The sequence below is a fragment of the Corapipo altera genome, unplaced genomic scaffold (assembly GCF_003945725.1).
Source record: "Corapipo altera isolate COAL_440 unplaced genomic scaffold, ASM394572v1 0, whole genome shotgun sequence".
Taxonomy (NCBI): Eukaryota; Metazoa; Chordata; class Aves; order Passeriformes; family Pipridae; genus Corapipo; species Corapipo altera.
Window position 1 is genome coordinate 70,834,532 of NW_020884872.1, and position 17,863 is coordinate 70,852,394.

General features: G+C 35.4%; 1 protein-coding gene across 1 annotated transcript in view; it reads right to left on the reverse strand.

Moving 5' to 3' along the window:
* The window catches only part of PAN3 (poly(A) specific ribonuclease subunit PAN3), an 80,689-nt gene that overhangs the window by 41,580 nt on the left and 21,246 nt on the right, over positions 1 to 17,863 (reverse strand). Inside the window, 4 exon segments of the mRNA XM_027651777.1 lie at positions 3,132 to 3,293; positions 11,950 to 12,012; positions 14,096 to 14,166; positions 16,155 to 16,221. Coding sequence (XP_027507578.1) covers positions 3,132 to 3,293; positions 11,950 to 12,012; positions 14,096 to 14,166; positions 16,155 to 16,221 — 363 coding nt within the window.

Here is a 17,863-nt window from a genome sequence, read left to right on the forward strand (position 1 = left end):
GGTCCCACATCCAACTGAAGCCCCAAGCAAGCTACCTAATGCAAAAAGTAGGCCAATCTCATTTGATTTCAGAAGGATGTGATAATGTACTTACCATGCTAGGAACTGGATACAAGCCTTTTTGTTCTTTTATGTTCTCCTTCACCTCTAAATTCATATTGATCTGTTCTGACATCCCAAATTACATAATTGTGTAATGGTTACAGAAAACCATCACTAAACTACACCCATGTTATAAACCAGGGCAGTCCTTTACAGGTCTATTTTTGGCATAGTTTTCATAATATCTCTTAGGAATACAAAAACATGCAAAAGTCTTCCGTGGTTTTTATGTGTTGCTATTTGGTTTTGTCAGGTTTCGGGGTTTCTTTGGTTTTGTTTTTTAATGGGCAGATGTTCTGTATGAAAAGCTTCACTTCACAGAACATCATTGCAATCCCTCCATTTCCAGGATTTCTCATTAACTAAGATCAGGAAAAGGACACATTTTGTGATGTCAGAGCAACCCAGCAGGCACTGGAGGTCACCAAGGGCTTTGAAGTAAATCTCTCTCTCCCACTATTGAATTTGTTCAACATGCTACCTTTACTGTAATTACTGTGACAAGTCATCACATCATTCGTACAATAGGCTCTAATAAATTTTAATTTGGCAACATTATTAGTTGTATTGTTCTACTGCTCTTGCAGAAGAGTTAGAGTCAATTTCATTAAAAGTGGGTAAAATTTGTTGGTTAAAGATTTATTTGTTTATAAACAAGAACACAGGCTCAGACAAATAAAACTATTAGCAAAGTTTTGTTACAATTGACAAGTAGATCTCACTAAAAAGTAAACTTTTACAGATTTGGAATATTTTCTCATTTCTTCAACAAAAATCCTTCACAGTACTGCAAAAATCCTTAAAGTCTTAAAAGTTTATGTTCCTGATGCGATATATTTGAAAAATTCATTTCTATGACTATTTTTTTGTTCAAGAACCAAGGAATCAGTTATTGATAGTGTATAACTAAAATGGACCTATTCTTACTATTAAAAGGAGAACTACCATTTGCTATTATAATATGTACCATGTGGTAGTATAGTAGCTCAGGATATTTCCTAATATAAGGTAGGACTTACTGCTATAAAACAAACTTTGTTTTGGTTTTTTTTTTGCTTTTCTAGTGCACAACTCGCAGTACAATTCACCCTGCAGACTTCACTTTCAATCATGTAAGTGTAACACCATATTTAAAAAAACTGACCCAGATTATAATTTCATAGGCATGAATGAGTAGCAGTTAAACTATGTTACAATGCAAGTTTTAGCACCTTTCATGCTTCAGTCTTGCCAGACTCCACAGATTCTCTGCAATCCCTCCTGTTTCTTTAATTCTATTTATTACAGTTGAACATCCTTCTGTTCAAATTTCCACCACATGTGCATATACATGCTTCTCTGTGGGAAGCTATGCAACTGCATCACACAATACAAAATCTTAACTGCACAGTTTAAGTTACGTAGCTGGGATTCTGGCACAATAAACAAATCTGGAATTGCACCCTTCAAAAGCTACATGTTCTGCAGCCAATCCCAAGCAATCCCAAATGTTGCTAAACCTCAGAACGCTAGGAGACCTTGAGCTTCCTTCTCTTTGCCACACTTCGAACACTACTTCAGAGCGCACAGGTACTGAGAAGACAACTGCTCCTGGCAAGAAGCTTCAAGTTTTGAGCTACTGACTCTCCAGCCTCCAGAAGCATTTTGTGCTCCTACTCTTAAGCGGAGCAGATTAACAACAGCATTTGCTGCGCCACTGTTCAGGAGAGAAAACAATGGAGGACAGGAGTACAAATGGGGCTGTTCTTGCCCTATAACGTCCACTTGAAAAACAGAGACCAAATTTCTGCTTCTGTCTTCTCAGAACAACTGTCTATTAGTTATGGTTTACATTTACTATTAGATGCACACGATAAGTTTGGTTTGTCACTCTTCTATCCCTTCAGAACAGTACTGCTTCACAGGCTCCCATCACTCTCCCAAAACCTTACCTGGTTCTTCTACCAATGTTTCCTTTCTTTTCTCCACCAGTTACTGTGCTGCTTCCCCAGCAGCAAAAGGGTCAAGACAGACTCAAAGTCCAAATTTCCCTAAACAATGTAGCATCAGTTCACCTACATCACACTGCCCATGACTCCCCATTTCAGTAACACAGAGATGTCCAAACGTCAAGCAATGCAAAACTAGCGTAGGTATGGAAAGGCTCTTGTAGGAGCTTCATGTTGGCCCTTACATGGCAGAAATTCAGTGAACTGAAAGAAAATCTTAAGGTGCCACAAACTCTAGGCATAATCTGTTGTCAATTTATCCATTTCCTTCACTTAGAAAACATCAAAAACAACAAAACCCTCACAGGAAGACTAACAATCCCTGAGAAATCAAAAGAACTACACAAGTAGAAACAGTATTAGCAGTAGGGGTGCAGTTCCCACCACTGTAGTAATTTTCATCTAAACTCCATTTTAAGGGACATGAAGCATATTCATCCTAGACTAGAATTATCCTTCATTATTACTCCAAGGACTACCTGCTAATTCTGTAAAGAGATATTCAAATGCAGTTGTACCACTCCTCTCTTACAGAGCTAAAGAAGATTCAGGAATAAAGTTAAATGAAGTTTAATATATTTCTCAAACAAGTTGGGAAGTATAAACTATCCCAACATAAAAATCAAAAATTTACACTTCCTGATCATTGTGATTACATCTTCAAATTCTGTACTGAGGGCATCTATTTGCATTAAGTGTCAATCATTTTAACAAAGATCACTAATTTTACTAGTAGAAACCTTCCTCACATGAGCATTAAAATAAAAGGTGTTTGTTTGCCTTTAGAATACATTTCATGATTACTGTTGTTCCTTTTCCTCAGATTATTGCAAAATCAAATAAAGTAAATAGCTCAGCAATGGATGAAGATAATAAAACATCTCCAAGTCACTCTCCTGGAGGGCTACTATGTCTACTTTGTGAAATAAATATTTGATTTGAACTCTACTCAAACGTGGAGTAACTGCTTCTAACATTTTCCAAAATTTAAAATAAAGCATCCAAAATACTGAAAAAGTGACTAGTAAAAAATAATTTTACCTGTAAATTGTTTTCTGTGACTCTGTTCCACCAAACCATATTGATGGGTACTCCTGTTTTACACCTGTCAGCCAGACAGCCAATAGGGTTCTTTGATTTTCTTGCTTTTGATCCCACCGGAACTATCCTCTCATCCAGCATTCCCAGTCGATACTTCCTGGGCTATGAAAAAGAAGGAGAGAAACCAGGCCACTCCTAACAACCCTCATCTAAAGCTACACTAAAATAGGTATTACACTGTGATACGATTTTTGGATTGGTGGAATAGGAAACAATTTGCAAGTAAAATTTATCTGAGACTGTTTCCTTTCAATCCTGACTACTTGAGTATAACACACAATACTTAAAAACACCCAAAAAACCCCCAAAAAACCCAAAACGATATGAAAATAAACTTCAGGGACTACTAATTATTTGTAAGCAAAACCATCCATCACAAGTCAGCCATTGAAATATGCATACAAATTGGGGAATTCTGCATAAATGAGGAATTGTTTAAAAAAAGGAAAAAAATCCGTATTTTTGAGATACCTTCAATCACATCATAATAATGAACACTTCCCTTGAAATTCCTATCAAACAAATTTTAAGTTCAAATTTGCCATGACTCCTGAAGATTGGTTTTAAAAAAATCAGATAGAACTGAGTAGTCAATTGCAACAGAACTCTGAGAAAAACATTTCTTCTCAGCTTAATATTTGAAATAATAACTTCACTTACTGTCTTAAGTGAAAACAGACAAGAATTACCATGATAAATGCATTGTCTTAAAATTGAGAGAGTAAAACATTTGAGGAAGTGAACATGCAGAAGTTATTTGCACCTCAATAACAGTGACATTTCTATTACATTGGCAATGATCTCTACAAACAAAACTATTTATATGAACATTAAATTTAAAAGGCACACCGTAAAAAAAATATGTTAAATACTTTCAAACAGGTAAAGTTTTCAAAAGAAGTTTTCCAGATTTCTCTATGCTTTCAAACCTATGTGTCGCTACCTAGACAGTAAATAGCACAAAAAGAAATATTTTAGCATCCATGCATATTTACACCAGGACCTTTTGTATCAACTATATCAACAATTGGACCAAATTTCAGGGGTTGGTCTGGTTTTCTTCCGCTGTGGGTTTTGCTGAGACATTTTTTATGTGAAAGTGCAACAATCATCAAGACCACTCTAAGCAATCAAAGCTTAACTTACCTTTAGTCAGATATCTACTTCACCTGGCACCTTAGAAATCTTAGCAATGTATACCTTCATACACATTTTAAAAATTATTCCTCAGGAAACAAGGAAAGAATCTAATTGCAGAAGATTCCCCACTCACACACAAACTATTTGTAAAATACAGGACAAAATGGCCATAAAGTGGCTGCAAAATCAAAACCTAAACAGATTTCCTCTGCTGTCCAGAAGCCTTTTAGGCTGAAAGCTTTGGAAAGAATTAAAACTGAGTAGTCAATAGTAACTCATTTGCCTAAAAAAACCTCAGGCAAACAAATAAACCCTCCCTCCCCCCAAAATAACCTCCACAAACAAAACAACAAAAAAAACCCCCAATGATACCATCAACGATTATGAACTACTAAAGGCAAAAAATTCCATGGAGGACTTAACCAATCTTAATAATAAATAAGACTAAATTTTGCCATACCAGTCAGAAATCTGGTAAAGTATGTGATGAGTAGCACAAAGTCCTCCTGTAGTTCAAATGTAAACCTGATCACAGTAAATCTAAGTATTGGTTGTTTATCTGGAGAAACTCTAAACTATTGGGCAATTTACCTCAGTACATCAGAAAGACTACTAATATCCTAAACTGCAAAGCTGTAAGGTCTGAGAAGCTACATATACAAGTCAGGTTGGACTTCAGGGCAGGATTTGAACGCAGCATGTATTTTTCTTAGGTTGACTATTGGAGATAACATAATGAAGAGTAACAGTTTTCCTGGAAGCTTTCCCATCTCTCTCCACGTTCTACCAAGAGCAGTGGTACAGTCAGCCTCAGACAACCGGACTGGAACCCAGTGTCCAAACACATTTCCATTCATAAAGAGTTCTTTTAATCCTCCATAATAACAGTTGTCTATAAATATTTTGAAAAGGAGAACCAAAACCAAAGAGGAACTGAGCCAAGGTGGAAGGCAGCTATTTTGGTTCCAATGGTATTCAGATTCCAGGCAATAGGATGAAACTGTATCTTAGGCTTTATGAAGGACCATACGGGGGAGGAGGGGGGCAAACAACTGTGAGTTCTAAACCTTAAAGCCACACAGAGGTAATATGAGCTCATATACCAGTAGTTCTTGGCCTACTGGTATAAAAAAATGAAATTAAAAAGTGGGTGGGACTGAAGTAAAATTTTACTTTCATTATCTACTGTAAAACTTCACTAGGGGATTACCAGGTCAGTATTTCATTGTTTAGATGGACATTAGAAAATGAAATAAACAATATTAACATACGGAAATAAATTTTAGTCTATTTGGACAAAAGTCATTCTTTGAGCATTCAATGAGCAAAATGGCACGACTTAAAAAAGCAGTCTGAGTTTAAAGGATATCAGAAAACAAAGTATCTACCAAGGGGAGAGATTCAATAGAACAGAAAGCAAATAGACTGAGCAGCTTGAATAAGTGCATCAACTCTGCTACATCCCTGATGTCTGCACAGAGCAGCAAATAAAGCAACACACAACAGTGCTTAAGAACTTATAAATCTAAACTTATAAATACATCTACCTAAAAAACAGAGGCATGACAATCTGGACTAGGAAACCCAACTTTATGCACGGGGGCAATTTCTCTTAAATGCTTACAAAAAAACCTGCCTTTTTGGCTTCCCTAAAGCCTTTCTATGAGGTAAAAAACCTGTTCAGATGAAGGCATAGTTCAACATAATGAACTTTTTCTGAGGCAGAGAAGGTGCAGAATTACATACTTCATAATCCTTTATCAAGTATTTCTCCAACTAGGTTGTAACTCCAAATATGGTTACAAGTTCTGAACCGAATTGTAAAAGATTAAAATCATCACGATTCTTTTAAATGGAAAAGGCTAAACTACAACCAGTAAAATCTCAGAGAAACTACAAAATCCAAATTATTACAATGCCTTACTGGAAGAGTTCAAATCCTCCAGGGAAAAAAGTTTGAAGCAGCAGTAATTACTGGTTGACAATGTTTACATTAGGTAGGGAGCAGCTAACTACCTTTAATTGCTAGCAATAGCTTGGTTCCTTAGTGTGAGAAAGGGTAAGCATTTTCAACCATAGCTAGTAACTATAATCCTTGCCCTGCAGAACCAAGCTGCTGCCAGCAATTCATGATAGGAACCTATTGGTTGGCACACCAAACAAGGATAAACCCCTAAAGTCTAAAAAACATTAAACTTGAAACAAAAGAAATCCACTCCAAAAACAAAAAGGCCTTTCCTAAGTAGTATAGTCACATGAGAACACTACTACTGATGAGTAACTTAAGTAGCCCACGTTAGAAAGTATTCATCAAGTCAGCTTAATTACTTTTTTTTTCATTCATTCAACAAGAACTTTGGGAACATGTTTAGCAAGTTAAACAGTGTCTTTGCCCCGTCCTCCTCCTGTTTCATGGATGTTGGCAACACCACACTTCCTTTTTCTAATTCAGGATTAAACTGACTGCTGGTGATGTATGATATTATAAGGCTGTCCTAGAGGAATAAATTTTAAAAGAAAATATTTACAAGCATTCAAACTGTAAAGACTCCTCCTGTCTAATAACTTTCATGTAGTATTTAAGTCTGGATAAGCTGATAAATCAAACTACACAATTGCAAGGTTTTCTTCCCCTGAAAAACTCCAACTGAATTTTTTTCAGGATCACTATGGTCCCAAATTACATTTCTGTTCCTTAAAATGCACTTACCTCTAGCAGGCTTTGAATTTTGATTTATAAGACATATTCTACACCAAAACATACACAATTAAGTCTGGCATATAAATACATGAGGAGGCTATTAAGTTTTAAAGTATTGTCAAGAATTTCAGCTATGGTAATGCTGTCTATGTGCATCTACTACCAAAGCAAATAGAAATTATCTTAAGCCTTCTCCATCACAGGCTAAATAAAGCAGCTTTATGTTAAACTACCATAGTTAAAAGGCATCACAGTAGCATTTAGCTAAGGCTCATCTGTTGTACAGTGAGTTGATTGTACCTGCACATACAAACAGAAAAAAATTAACAAAAAATATTATATTGTCAGACAAAAAAAGATCAGCTATACAAACTCAATTTCCTTGTACTACTTAGAACAAAATTTAACAATATGTACAACTTAAGTTTCAATGCTGACTTCTGTAAGACTTCATTTTTTGAAAAATTAATGGCAAAGAGACCATTAGAAAAAGAGGTTAAAATTTAAAAGCTAGGTTTCTAATCCATTGAAAGAGAACCAATTTCTGTTTTACTATGCCTTGAAAACTAAAAACTAACTAAATAAAATTCATTGGTACATTATCGCTATTTTCACCCAACAGCCATAATGTATTAGCTGGAGTAAGACAAGTACTTGAAACACCCAGCCACAGAGTGAACTTCAATACGTTACTGAGGAAAAGCACAACAGTCCAGGCAGAATCCCTACACAGGCACAAATCAGCTAAGAAGCACCTTACTCATTAATACAACTCTGTAACTGGATTTAGTAATATGTAACACCTGAAGATTAGGTATAGTCACCAGGAATATACTAACAGATTTGCAAGCTGGAAATACGAAAGAGAGAAGTTGACTTGGTACTTTTTAAGTTTTGTGGACAACAGAGCTACAAAACCCCTTCACATGGATTGGGTTTGTTCCTAACCAAAACACCCTCTCCTCTTTTATTACACTACCCACCGGTCGAGAGGCAAACAATATCTGTGTATGCTCTATCTCAACTTCTGAAGGTGGGAACCAACTTTTTTACATTTGATCCACAAAAAAAGGGAATAGGAACCTGGTCAGCACATTAAAAACAACTGTGTAGTTGGCTGGTGTTTGCTGTTGGGCAAAAAAGGTTTTTTTCTTATGAAGAAAATAAGAGTATGTTAACACTTATAATGCTTATATGTTTATAATTTTTGAAGTTTCTAATACTATACATTGAGATTACATGCATTTAACAGACTAGCCACCCTTCCATCTGGAATCCTTTTTTGAAATTGTTCATGAAAACCTGGGTTTGGCTGGGGGTAAAACTTTCACTAGTTGAAAAGTATCATACAGAGACAAACAAAAATGATTCTTCTGCCCAAAGAAAACTAAAATCTGCCACCTTCTATCACAAAAACTCTAAAATGTGCCATTTAACATGGAAATAGATTTTATTCCAGAGTAACATATCTGATCACAGTAAAAAAAAAAAAACATTCTTGGTTTAAACAAATTTTAGAGTCAAAGATGCAACAGATCAGGTATTGTATCATGCATTTTAAACTATAGCTAAGGAAAACTCTTCAGGTGTACATACTAAAAAGGTATATTTCACATGCTGAAGGCATGCAAATCTTAAATTCAGAAGGAGAAAAACTAACATATCTAAGTCAAATCTTTTCTCATCAATTTTGCAGCCTAGCTAGGTTGAATGAAGTACAAACTATCACAAGAGTTAAAGCCTGGCACAGATGTAGTAATGCTGACGAGGTTCTTTACTAATAAATTAATACCACCTGTTGAACTGAAATAAACTGGTGGAAAACCAGGTGCTTTCCACCACCATTAGAGTAGATAGTTCTAACTGTAGTGAAGACTTGTCATAGTACCACCACCTCAAGATGCACTTTCAAAAACTCCATTGCTAAAGGAGCACTCCGTGAGCAAACGACAGCTTTTTTTTTTTTTCCATGTTTAAAGGTCTCTTTGTTAATAGGCCAGAAATTTTTACATTACTTACAAAAAAAGTGGAAAAATTATGCACGGTTAAGAACCAAAAATACAGGTAAGTGGGCTAAAGACTGGTGCAACTTTTACTCTTTACTCACCATATGATTTCTCAAAAACGGTATATTCTCTAGCTGCTTTAATATTTGTACAGTGACTTCAACAAATATGTGCACAAGTTTAAAATATTTTAATTATTTTTCTGCAAATCACTCTTAAAGACTACATACACCTTGGCCTAGAGAGAATCAAACAAAGTTTGTAAGTACAAACAAAAGTACCTTGCATATTAGTTACATCTTAGTTAACTGCCTTCAAATACACAGCGGTATGAGGCAGCAAACAATGTAAAAATGTTACATATTTCTAAAAGAAAATCCTTTAATAATTTGATTTCTTATTCATTACAATGATCACTAAACCATAAATAAATAAATCTGAATAATATATTCTCTCATGTCACACTTGAAAATGAAAAATATGTACTTAACTACATAATAATAACAAAGAGAGCAAGAGCACATAACTAGGGAACAATTCCAACAACTAACTATTCCAAGGAAAAATGTAAACCAGATTAGATTACATCATATCCTTAAAACACATTTTACATCATGGTACTACCTACAAACATTTATTAGTTTTTCTAGAAAAATATAGTCTGTCTTTCTACATTCCTGCAACAACCTTTTTTTGCATGCTTTATAATTTGTAATGTTTTATTATTGCAGTAGGGGTGGATAATCCCAGAAGGAAAATTTAAGATTTGAAATATAAATTTAGCCTAGGTACAACAAAATCTGTGCAGCCATAATTCTGTCATTTACAACACAGTGACGTGATGGTTGGTAATGACCCCTCAATTTATCAGAACAGGATTCATGCTCCTGAGATGGTATGCAGGACGTTATGAAAGATGAAACAACTGTCTTGGCACACTTTCATTAAAGGTAAGTACAGCAAGACAAAACATGGCACATACAGCTTTTCAATGAACACCACTGAACCATATAATGATCAGGTACCAGAGGTGTCAAAATAAAGCTGGAAACAGGAAGCTGGAGAGAAATGCAGCTTCCTAACAGGTAACAAAACTAGACGGAAGGCAGGACACTCAAAAATAAAATAGCAACCATTAAGGTTCTAAGAATTTGGTTTCCACAGGACCTGAAGTCAGCTTTGTTTTCTTTTAACTTGAGAGGGCAAAGTCTCCTTGTACTCATTAAAAAGTTTGCATTTATGGAGACTGGGCTTACAGGTAGTCTTTTGTTTCAAGTAATTTTCTGCATACATTTAATTAATTCACTTTGATCAGCAGAAATAAGTCTGCTGTCCAGTCTCACATGCTGTAGATCTCCATAGCACTAAACAGCAGCACCCTGTTCTGGGTCAACTTCAATTAATCTCTCCTATACTTTCCATTCTGATCTAGTTTAGACTCTGTCCTGGCTTCTACTCACCTAAAATCAATGGAAGGTGTTCTAGAAAAGAAAATTTCTTCAAAATACAAAAAAAGCAGCATTAAAATTGTATTTAAAGTTGTTCACTACAGCACTTGGTTTACCCCTTGCAGCCTGTGAACTGAAGTAATTCTCACCTTAATGGACCTCCTCTAGATGTGACTGAACAATTAAAAAATGAAATGGAAATAAGTCAGTGTTAGAAACTTTTCTAAAGAGTTCAGTTTTCATGAGGATTGAAGGTATGAAAAAACAAAGTAAAATGCAAAAGCAATGCTTTTCACTATCCTGTAAGGCTGACCAGTGATAAGTAGGGGAACCCTTTAGCCTGGATTGGTGGCAACAGTCTCAGAACAAATCTAAACAAAAGTTTCATAATAGATTTTCTTTTTAGTGTATTAAGCTGTCACATCCCTGGCAGCAGATTCTGATCAGTTATGTTGCATATGTTTTTAAGAACTGTTTACCAGAACCACCAAAGTGAATGCAAAGATTTTTCCAGCCAGATCATTTTGGGTTTAGCGGAGCACACTTTTCTACATAATGGCTAAAGTCAATTTAGGAAAAACACCCGAGAAGTTCAAGTTCAGAATATCACCCTATTTTTAACAAGCATAACATGTGTTTGAAGAAAAATGAAGTAAGCATGATATCGTTACTCTTAGGAAAGTGTGTTAGTCTATTACTAAGTCTAGCTTTTGTTCCATGCTTCACAAATCCTATTTGTGCACTGTAGATTAATACTTACCCGGAAATCTCTTATAGGAAATTCACTTTAAGGTTGCTTGTCTTACTGCATGAGGAGTTACAACAACCGGACAGTAAATCCAGAAGGTTTTACAGTTGACAGAACCTCCACCAAGGCTCCATCTACAGAAATACTTAGCTCCTTTGATTTCATTTTAAGTATCCTATAAAAATGTCTTTAAATAGTAATCTTAGCTTTCCTGAAATCTAAAATTGAAATGCAGTTTAATAATTTCTAAACAGAGATAATTACCTCAAAAACATTCATAAAAATTCAAGGACTATGTTTACTTTTTAAACAGAAAGTAGAATGTCTTTAAACATCAAAACAGTCAAAAGCATATGAAACAGCCCAGACACAGTAACAAGTTTCAAAAAAGCTGTCTAATTAAAAAGCAAGGATATTCTATGATGAACTACAATCATCAAGTCTTATCTTTAATATTTTATTGATATCAAATATCTGTCCACATGGCTTGCCCATTGTTAAAGGGCTGCCAGTATAACATGATCAGCAATATCCAGAGACAATCAAATTTCCTTAATACAGCTATGTATTATATGCTTTTACAGAAACTATTCACAGTTCTACACAACACAAACATGCAATTTTTACATAGTTGCAAATAACTTAATACTTCAAAATATTTAAAATATCACAATTCTAATTTGTAAAGGAAAGTAATTGCTCTTTATTCACTTACCAAGACTGTATTATATCTGTCCTCCAAGTCAGTGATAAACGAAGGAAATGCTGGTTTTGCCAGCTAGTTCAGAACAAACAAAACCTTAGACCTGGGCTCTTAGCAAGAAAATGGAATTTTTTTTTCAAACAGTAGATGTTGTAAACACCTACATTTGAACTAGTCACCAAGGCTCCCTTTATACAACAGGCATCAAGCACTGCCTGATAAATCACATTGTTCAAGCTCTAATGAGGTGGGGGGAGGGAATCATACAATTTTTTAAATACCTGGCACTCCATCATTTAGTGCTTTTATGGAAATCACTTAATACAATCTGAACACTGTACTAAAAAAAATACTAAAAATATGAAGCACTTACATCTGTGACTATTTGCATCATATTGGCTGGCAGCAAAATTCAGTCACAAAACTGTAATTAATTTCTCATAACTTTAGCCATCAATTTTTACCCACTTAAAGCAGTCACAGATATCTGGTCTTTTCCAAAATATTTTCCTCAGTGTGAGCCGAATGTTTCTTTAAGCTGCTCATCTCTCTCTGCTGACTATAGAGGGAGCCTGGATGCCTAGATTTAAACAGCTCAAGTAGTAGCATATGAAAACCTCCCCTTTACTAGTATTTAACAACCTTTAATACAAACATACATTACAAAATACCAGTCATAATAAGCAAAAAATTAACATGCAAAGCAAAACACAAACCTCTTTCAGTTAATGCCAGTTATGTCTGAAATATTAACTAGTAATCAGTTTCACAGATAAATCTTACTCTTGATAGTATTTTAGCAGCAAGTGAATTAATTTGCTCCTTTTTCTTGGGAGAAAAAAATGGACCAAGTCAGAAAACACTCTAAATTAGTATTTGAGCTTTGAGTTATTCACACTCAAACATGAATTGGTTTGTTTTAATTTTGTACTCTTTAATTAGCTTTGAAGTGATTTTTAGAGGCAGTGGTCACTCTTGCAGTACTTCTGTATAATAGTTCATTTTCTTTGGTGCAGGTGGTTTATACACAAACACAAATTTACACACAGGGACATACATATGTGTGTATATATATCAGTTATTGCAGATTGTGTTGAAAAGGAATATATGATTAGTTTTGTTCTTACCAGCCTCAGTAAGTGGATAAGCAACACATTTACAGTTGTTTACATCCAACTTCCAGTGCACTATACTGGCATTAAGGAAAAGAGCAATGCAGATATTCCATGTAGTTTGGATACATCATAGTATGAGAAAATTAATGTTCTACAACAGCATTTAAATGCTACAAAACAGTGTGATGGGCCAACCATAGTAATTATCTTTAAGCTCAATCTTTGCCTGCAGGAATGATACAGAACATGCTGATGTAGCTTGCTTTCATTTACTAGAGGGAAGTTCAAGATAATGTGGCTAATAAGTAGTAAAATATGAGGGTCATCAGTGAAAGCAAAACTTAGTAACTGGTTGGGACAAGATAATGTCTTTTTTTGATAAGCAACAGTTCACAAAAATGAGAAGGGACTCTGGTGTAATCAAACTTTTGTCTTTTATTCCAGCCACTGCATTTCTAAGTGTATAACTGGAAAGCACCGCAATCTGCACTGCTGCAGGCCAAAGGTGTTTGAAGATGACATCTAGCCCTCAGCAAAGGAAAGATTTCCCAATACAGATTAGAGGTGGGAGGAGAAAACCCCCAAACTCGAGCTCTCCAATGATATCAGGATGTCTTTTAAACTAAATGCATTTCAAACTGCTATAATTATTATCACATCATGTACAAATAAATGGGAGAATAATTCTTAACATATTTTGAACTTGCTGCCACGAAGGCTTGAGGTCATTGTCCTTTAGTAGAATAAAAGTTATTTGTTTTCAAATTCAATGGGCTATGTACTAATTTTCATATTCAAAGAATTCTTATAAACCTCAGTTTACAAACGCCTGGAATATTTCTTAATAACAGCAGCAGCTTGATCTGACGTAGCAAAAAATGAAGTAGGTAAGATCTTATTTATATCAGCAGTGACATATTAAAATAAATCTAAGAACATTAGAAGAATCATCCTTCTTTCAGGTAGCATTTCGAGTTATTCCAGATCTTCTTCCCTGTCAACTGACAGACAAACATGCTACTTAAGATTTAGTTGTTGCCTACCTTCCTCCTTTGAGACACGCTGAGGGCAGCAAAGTCATTAAACAAGGATGAATTTGGTGAAGTCAGTGGATCTATAAAAAGAATGTAAAATCAGCATGTTATATATATATATATGTATACACACACACACATATAGCTATTATTTAAAGAAATTTTATACTTTTTACCTTATTTCTGTATAGATAAAAATAGTTGTGACAAAGTTAATTGAAATGCTGCTCCTTAGCAGAATTCAGTAAGTTAAATTGCTGTTGACACTATTTAAAGTCCACCTAACATTTCAAAGCCTTCATCTGATCAGAAAACCTGCTGTAAGTGCTACTTACATGTGCATGTCATTTTTAATCCTGTAGATAATATAACACAGTGTTTCTAATTCAGCAGAAGCTCCTCCAAATAGGGTTGACAAGCACTGGAACAGGCTGCCCAGGGAAGTTACAGGAGTCATCATCCCCAGAGGTATTGTGTAGATGTAGCACTGAGGGACAGCGTAGCTCTATTGTGTAGATGTAGCACTAAGTGGTGGATTTGGCAGTGCTGAGATAACAGCTGGATCTATCTTAGGTCTTTTCCAACCTAAAGGATCCTATGATTCTATGATCTTCAGTTACCTGAAATTTGCAACCTTCTGCATAGTAGTCTTAAAAGGAGTGATGTGGATTTTGCTTGTCTTGTCACTATTCTGCAGAAATTTAAATCAGAACCAATGGTAGCAAAAGTCTACATTCTTTTAGTAACTTTTTATTGCTTTTCTTTGTCCCTGTGCATCCTTTCCAGAGCTGAAGTACCAAAAACTGTGTAACAATAATACATGCAACTTAAAACTCCAAACTGCATGGACAGAGCTGCCAAATTAGCAGACAACTGCCAGTTGTAAACATTGGTGTTTTCATGAAACACTTTCTTCACCCATAATAAATACTCCATAAAAGGGTAATTCTACAAGTGAAGCACTGCTTGGCAGGGCCAGGGAGGAGGTGGGGAAAGGATCTGAGAGACATCAGAACTTAAAATGGTTTCCAAAAGTCAGTCTGTTTTCTCTCCTTCACATGCATCACCATCACTACTTGGCCTGACACAATTAAACTAACTGCATTTAAAACTGGAGACCTCCAATGCCTTGAATAGCTAATTGTCCAGTTGGACAAAAGAAGTAGAGTTAATCTCAAAGGCTCCTGGAAAGAAACTAGGAAGAATAAAAAGAAAACTCCCACAAATTTTGACTTTCAAGCAAGTTCATTTTACAGTAGTTACTAGCATGCTTAAAAAATTATAAATCTAGTAAGTAGACTAGCTGCAGGGTCGGACATGCAAATGAAGTTCTAGAACATAATTTACACAGCAATTTTCAAAGAAGAACTTTATTTTAAATGTATGCCCTTGCCATAAGGGAGCAGTACCCTCTTCTTTGGAACTTAATTTGACAGCTACAGATGAAATAATCTGCAGTGATTCTGAAGAGGACATTATAAAGCCCAATATATCCTGCACAATAACTTAGTGAGTATGTAGGCTTGGACTATTGAGACATTTTGTTCAGTTGAAAACCATGTTCCCTATAGCAGGGAAAAAAATATAAGATGTAAAGTACTGCTTGCAGTAGTTGATTTTTACCAGCTATTGTGTGACACATTTCACAAAATCCATACACCCTAAATTTAAGGGAAAACACCCTTACATTAATTCTACACAACAATTTACTCAAGAAGCACAATGAAAGGGATTCTATGGTGAAGCAACATAAACACTTAAGCTATCAGTGCTTTACAATGGATATCCAAACTAGCATTTCACTTCAAAGTGACAGGACTGATAATGATTTTTTTTTAGTAACCCCCCCCCCCAACCAAAGAGAAGGATGAAAATTTATGAGTTCAGTACCACTTCAATTTTGTATTAAGAGTAATCATACATTATACTTTTGTTAAAAAAAAAAGTTCTACTGCATCTCAAATCAAACCAGAGGACAAATAAAATCTCCTTAAGTGTCAGTTTTGCAAAAGTGAATCTCTTAAATTTCCAAACGTACTTCTACATGTATTACTTTTGAAGTACTTACCATGGCCTGCATACTGCTTGGCACTGTCATTGAGAAGGCTAGGGGAGCTGCTGCTATTTGTCATCCTCTGCAAAAATAAAAGACAAAAGTGTACATGTAAAATATAACTATAAAAGATCAAGCGAGGGCACTGGGTATGACATTTAGAAAGTTTTAAGAACAGACTATGAAACCTGTGTATTATTCACCATTTAGTAGGTACTCTAAGTATATCAAAACAAAACACTATCTTCTTTAATTTCTTCTAAATTAGGAGGGTCTACCAAACCTATGGTTCTCTTCCTGCATGTTGTCAGAACATTAGGTAAGCCAATTACTTATCTCCTTTAAACATTCTTTCACACTGCACTCCTGAAATAACTCCTCCCTTTAAGATACGGTATCATCACAACATGAAACTTCCCCAACAAAAAATATTCAAATTAATTATTTGATAGATTCTTTTTAAAAATAAAAATGAATGCTGAAACCTTTCAGCAAAATCATGCAATTCTTTCAAGACAGCAGGACATCTGAAACCCTCTCAACATTCCTCCTAGGCTCCACCTGCTTCTCCTACATTCCTCTAGAGATATTACCTAGCAATAAACTAGACGAAGTGAAGCAGTGCTGCTCTAAGAGCTACTGCTGCTTTGACAGTGAAGTTTAAAAGTGTCTTCTTACTCCTGCTTATTATTGTCTTTGACCAGTTTTCCAACAGGAAGCACAAGTATGAGAAGGAAAGGGAGGCAAGGTCAGGAAGTGTTCTTCATCACTAAGAGAGACAACAAGTAATTTGTTAAAATACTCCCTTGCAAGCTTTTGGCCCACATCAACCCAGAATCTCCCAGCCAATTTCCAGGCACTATTCAGCAGTGAAAAGGTTTGAGAACCCTTCACAAATAGACAGTCTGCACTCAGACTCTGCTTTCGTGGGTGAGCATACACCAGCACAAACAGGCCATTTTGTGCCAGCTGGCCCTAAGCATCAAGGAAAGTTTCTACGCAAGTTCAATTTAGTAGTCTAGACACAGACTGACTCAAAACTGGTCACCAGAGTTGTTCTCTATGCTTACTTCTTTCCATGATCAGTCTCGATGTTGGTGGCAAAGGGCAAGAACTGCATTACTTCAATGCCATTTCATCTAATTGTTGACCAGAAAGATCAATATTCTGGAGTAATTTTGGCAAGAGAACAAACAGAAGCAGGACTGTAAACCTATGGCAATTGAAGTGTCTCAACATTTGCAGTTTTCATAGCACCACTAACTTCATCAGAAGCTGCAACTTTTAACACTCATATCTAAAAAACCCAAATAGATTGTGCAGAGTAGCTTTTACATGGAATGTTTACACATGTAAATACCATGCAACCCTTCAGCTTCTTCAAGACTTGAAGGAAGGTGTCTGCTATGTGCTCTTTCCTTATTTTGATATCACCTGTCTCATGCTCCTAAATATACTGAACTTCTTTCTTACACAGTGTAAATCTCACTAAAAGCTTAAGTGATAAACACATACTTTAAACAAAAAGCATGCCTCTAGTGAAACAAAGTTTACTTATTTTTACAAAAGATGGTAACAATCTGAGAGACTCACTAAATTAACAATTTGGACAAAAGTCCAAATTCAGGGAAACTCAACCTACTGTTCATCGTCATCAAAATAAAAATACATCAAAATCATTTCTGGATTACAGTAACTCAGCTAATCATATGCCATATTCCCTT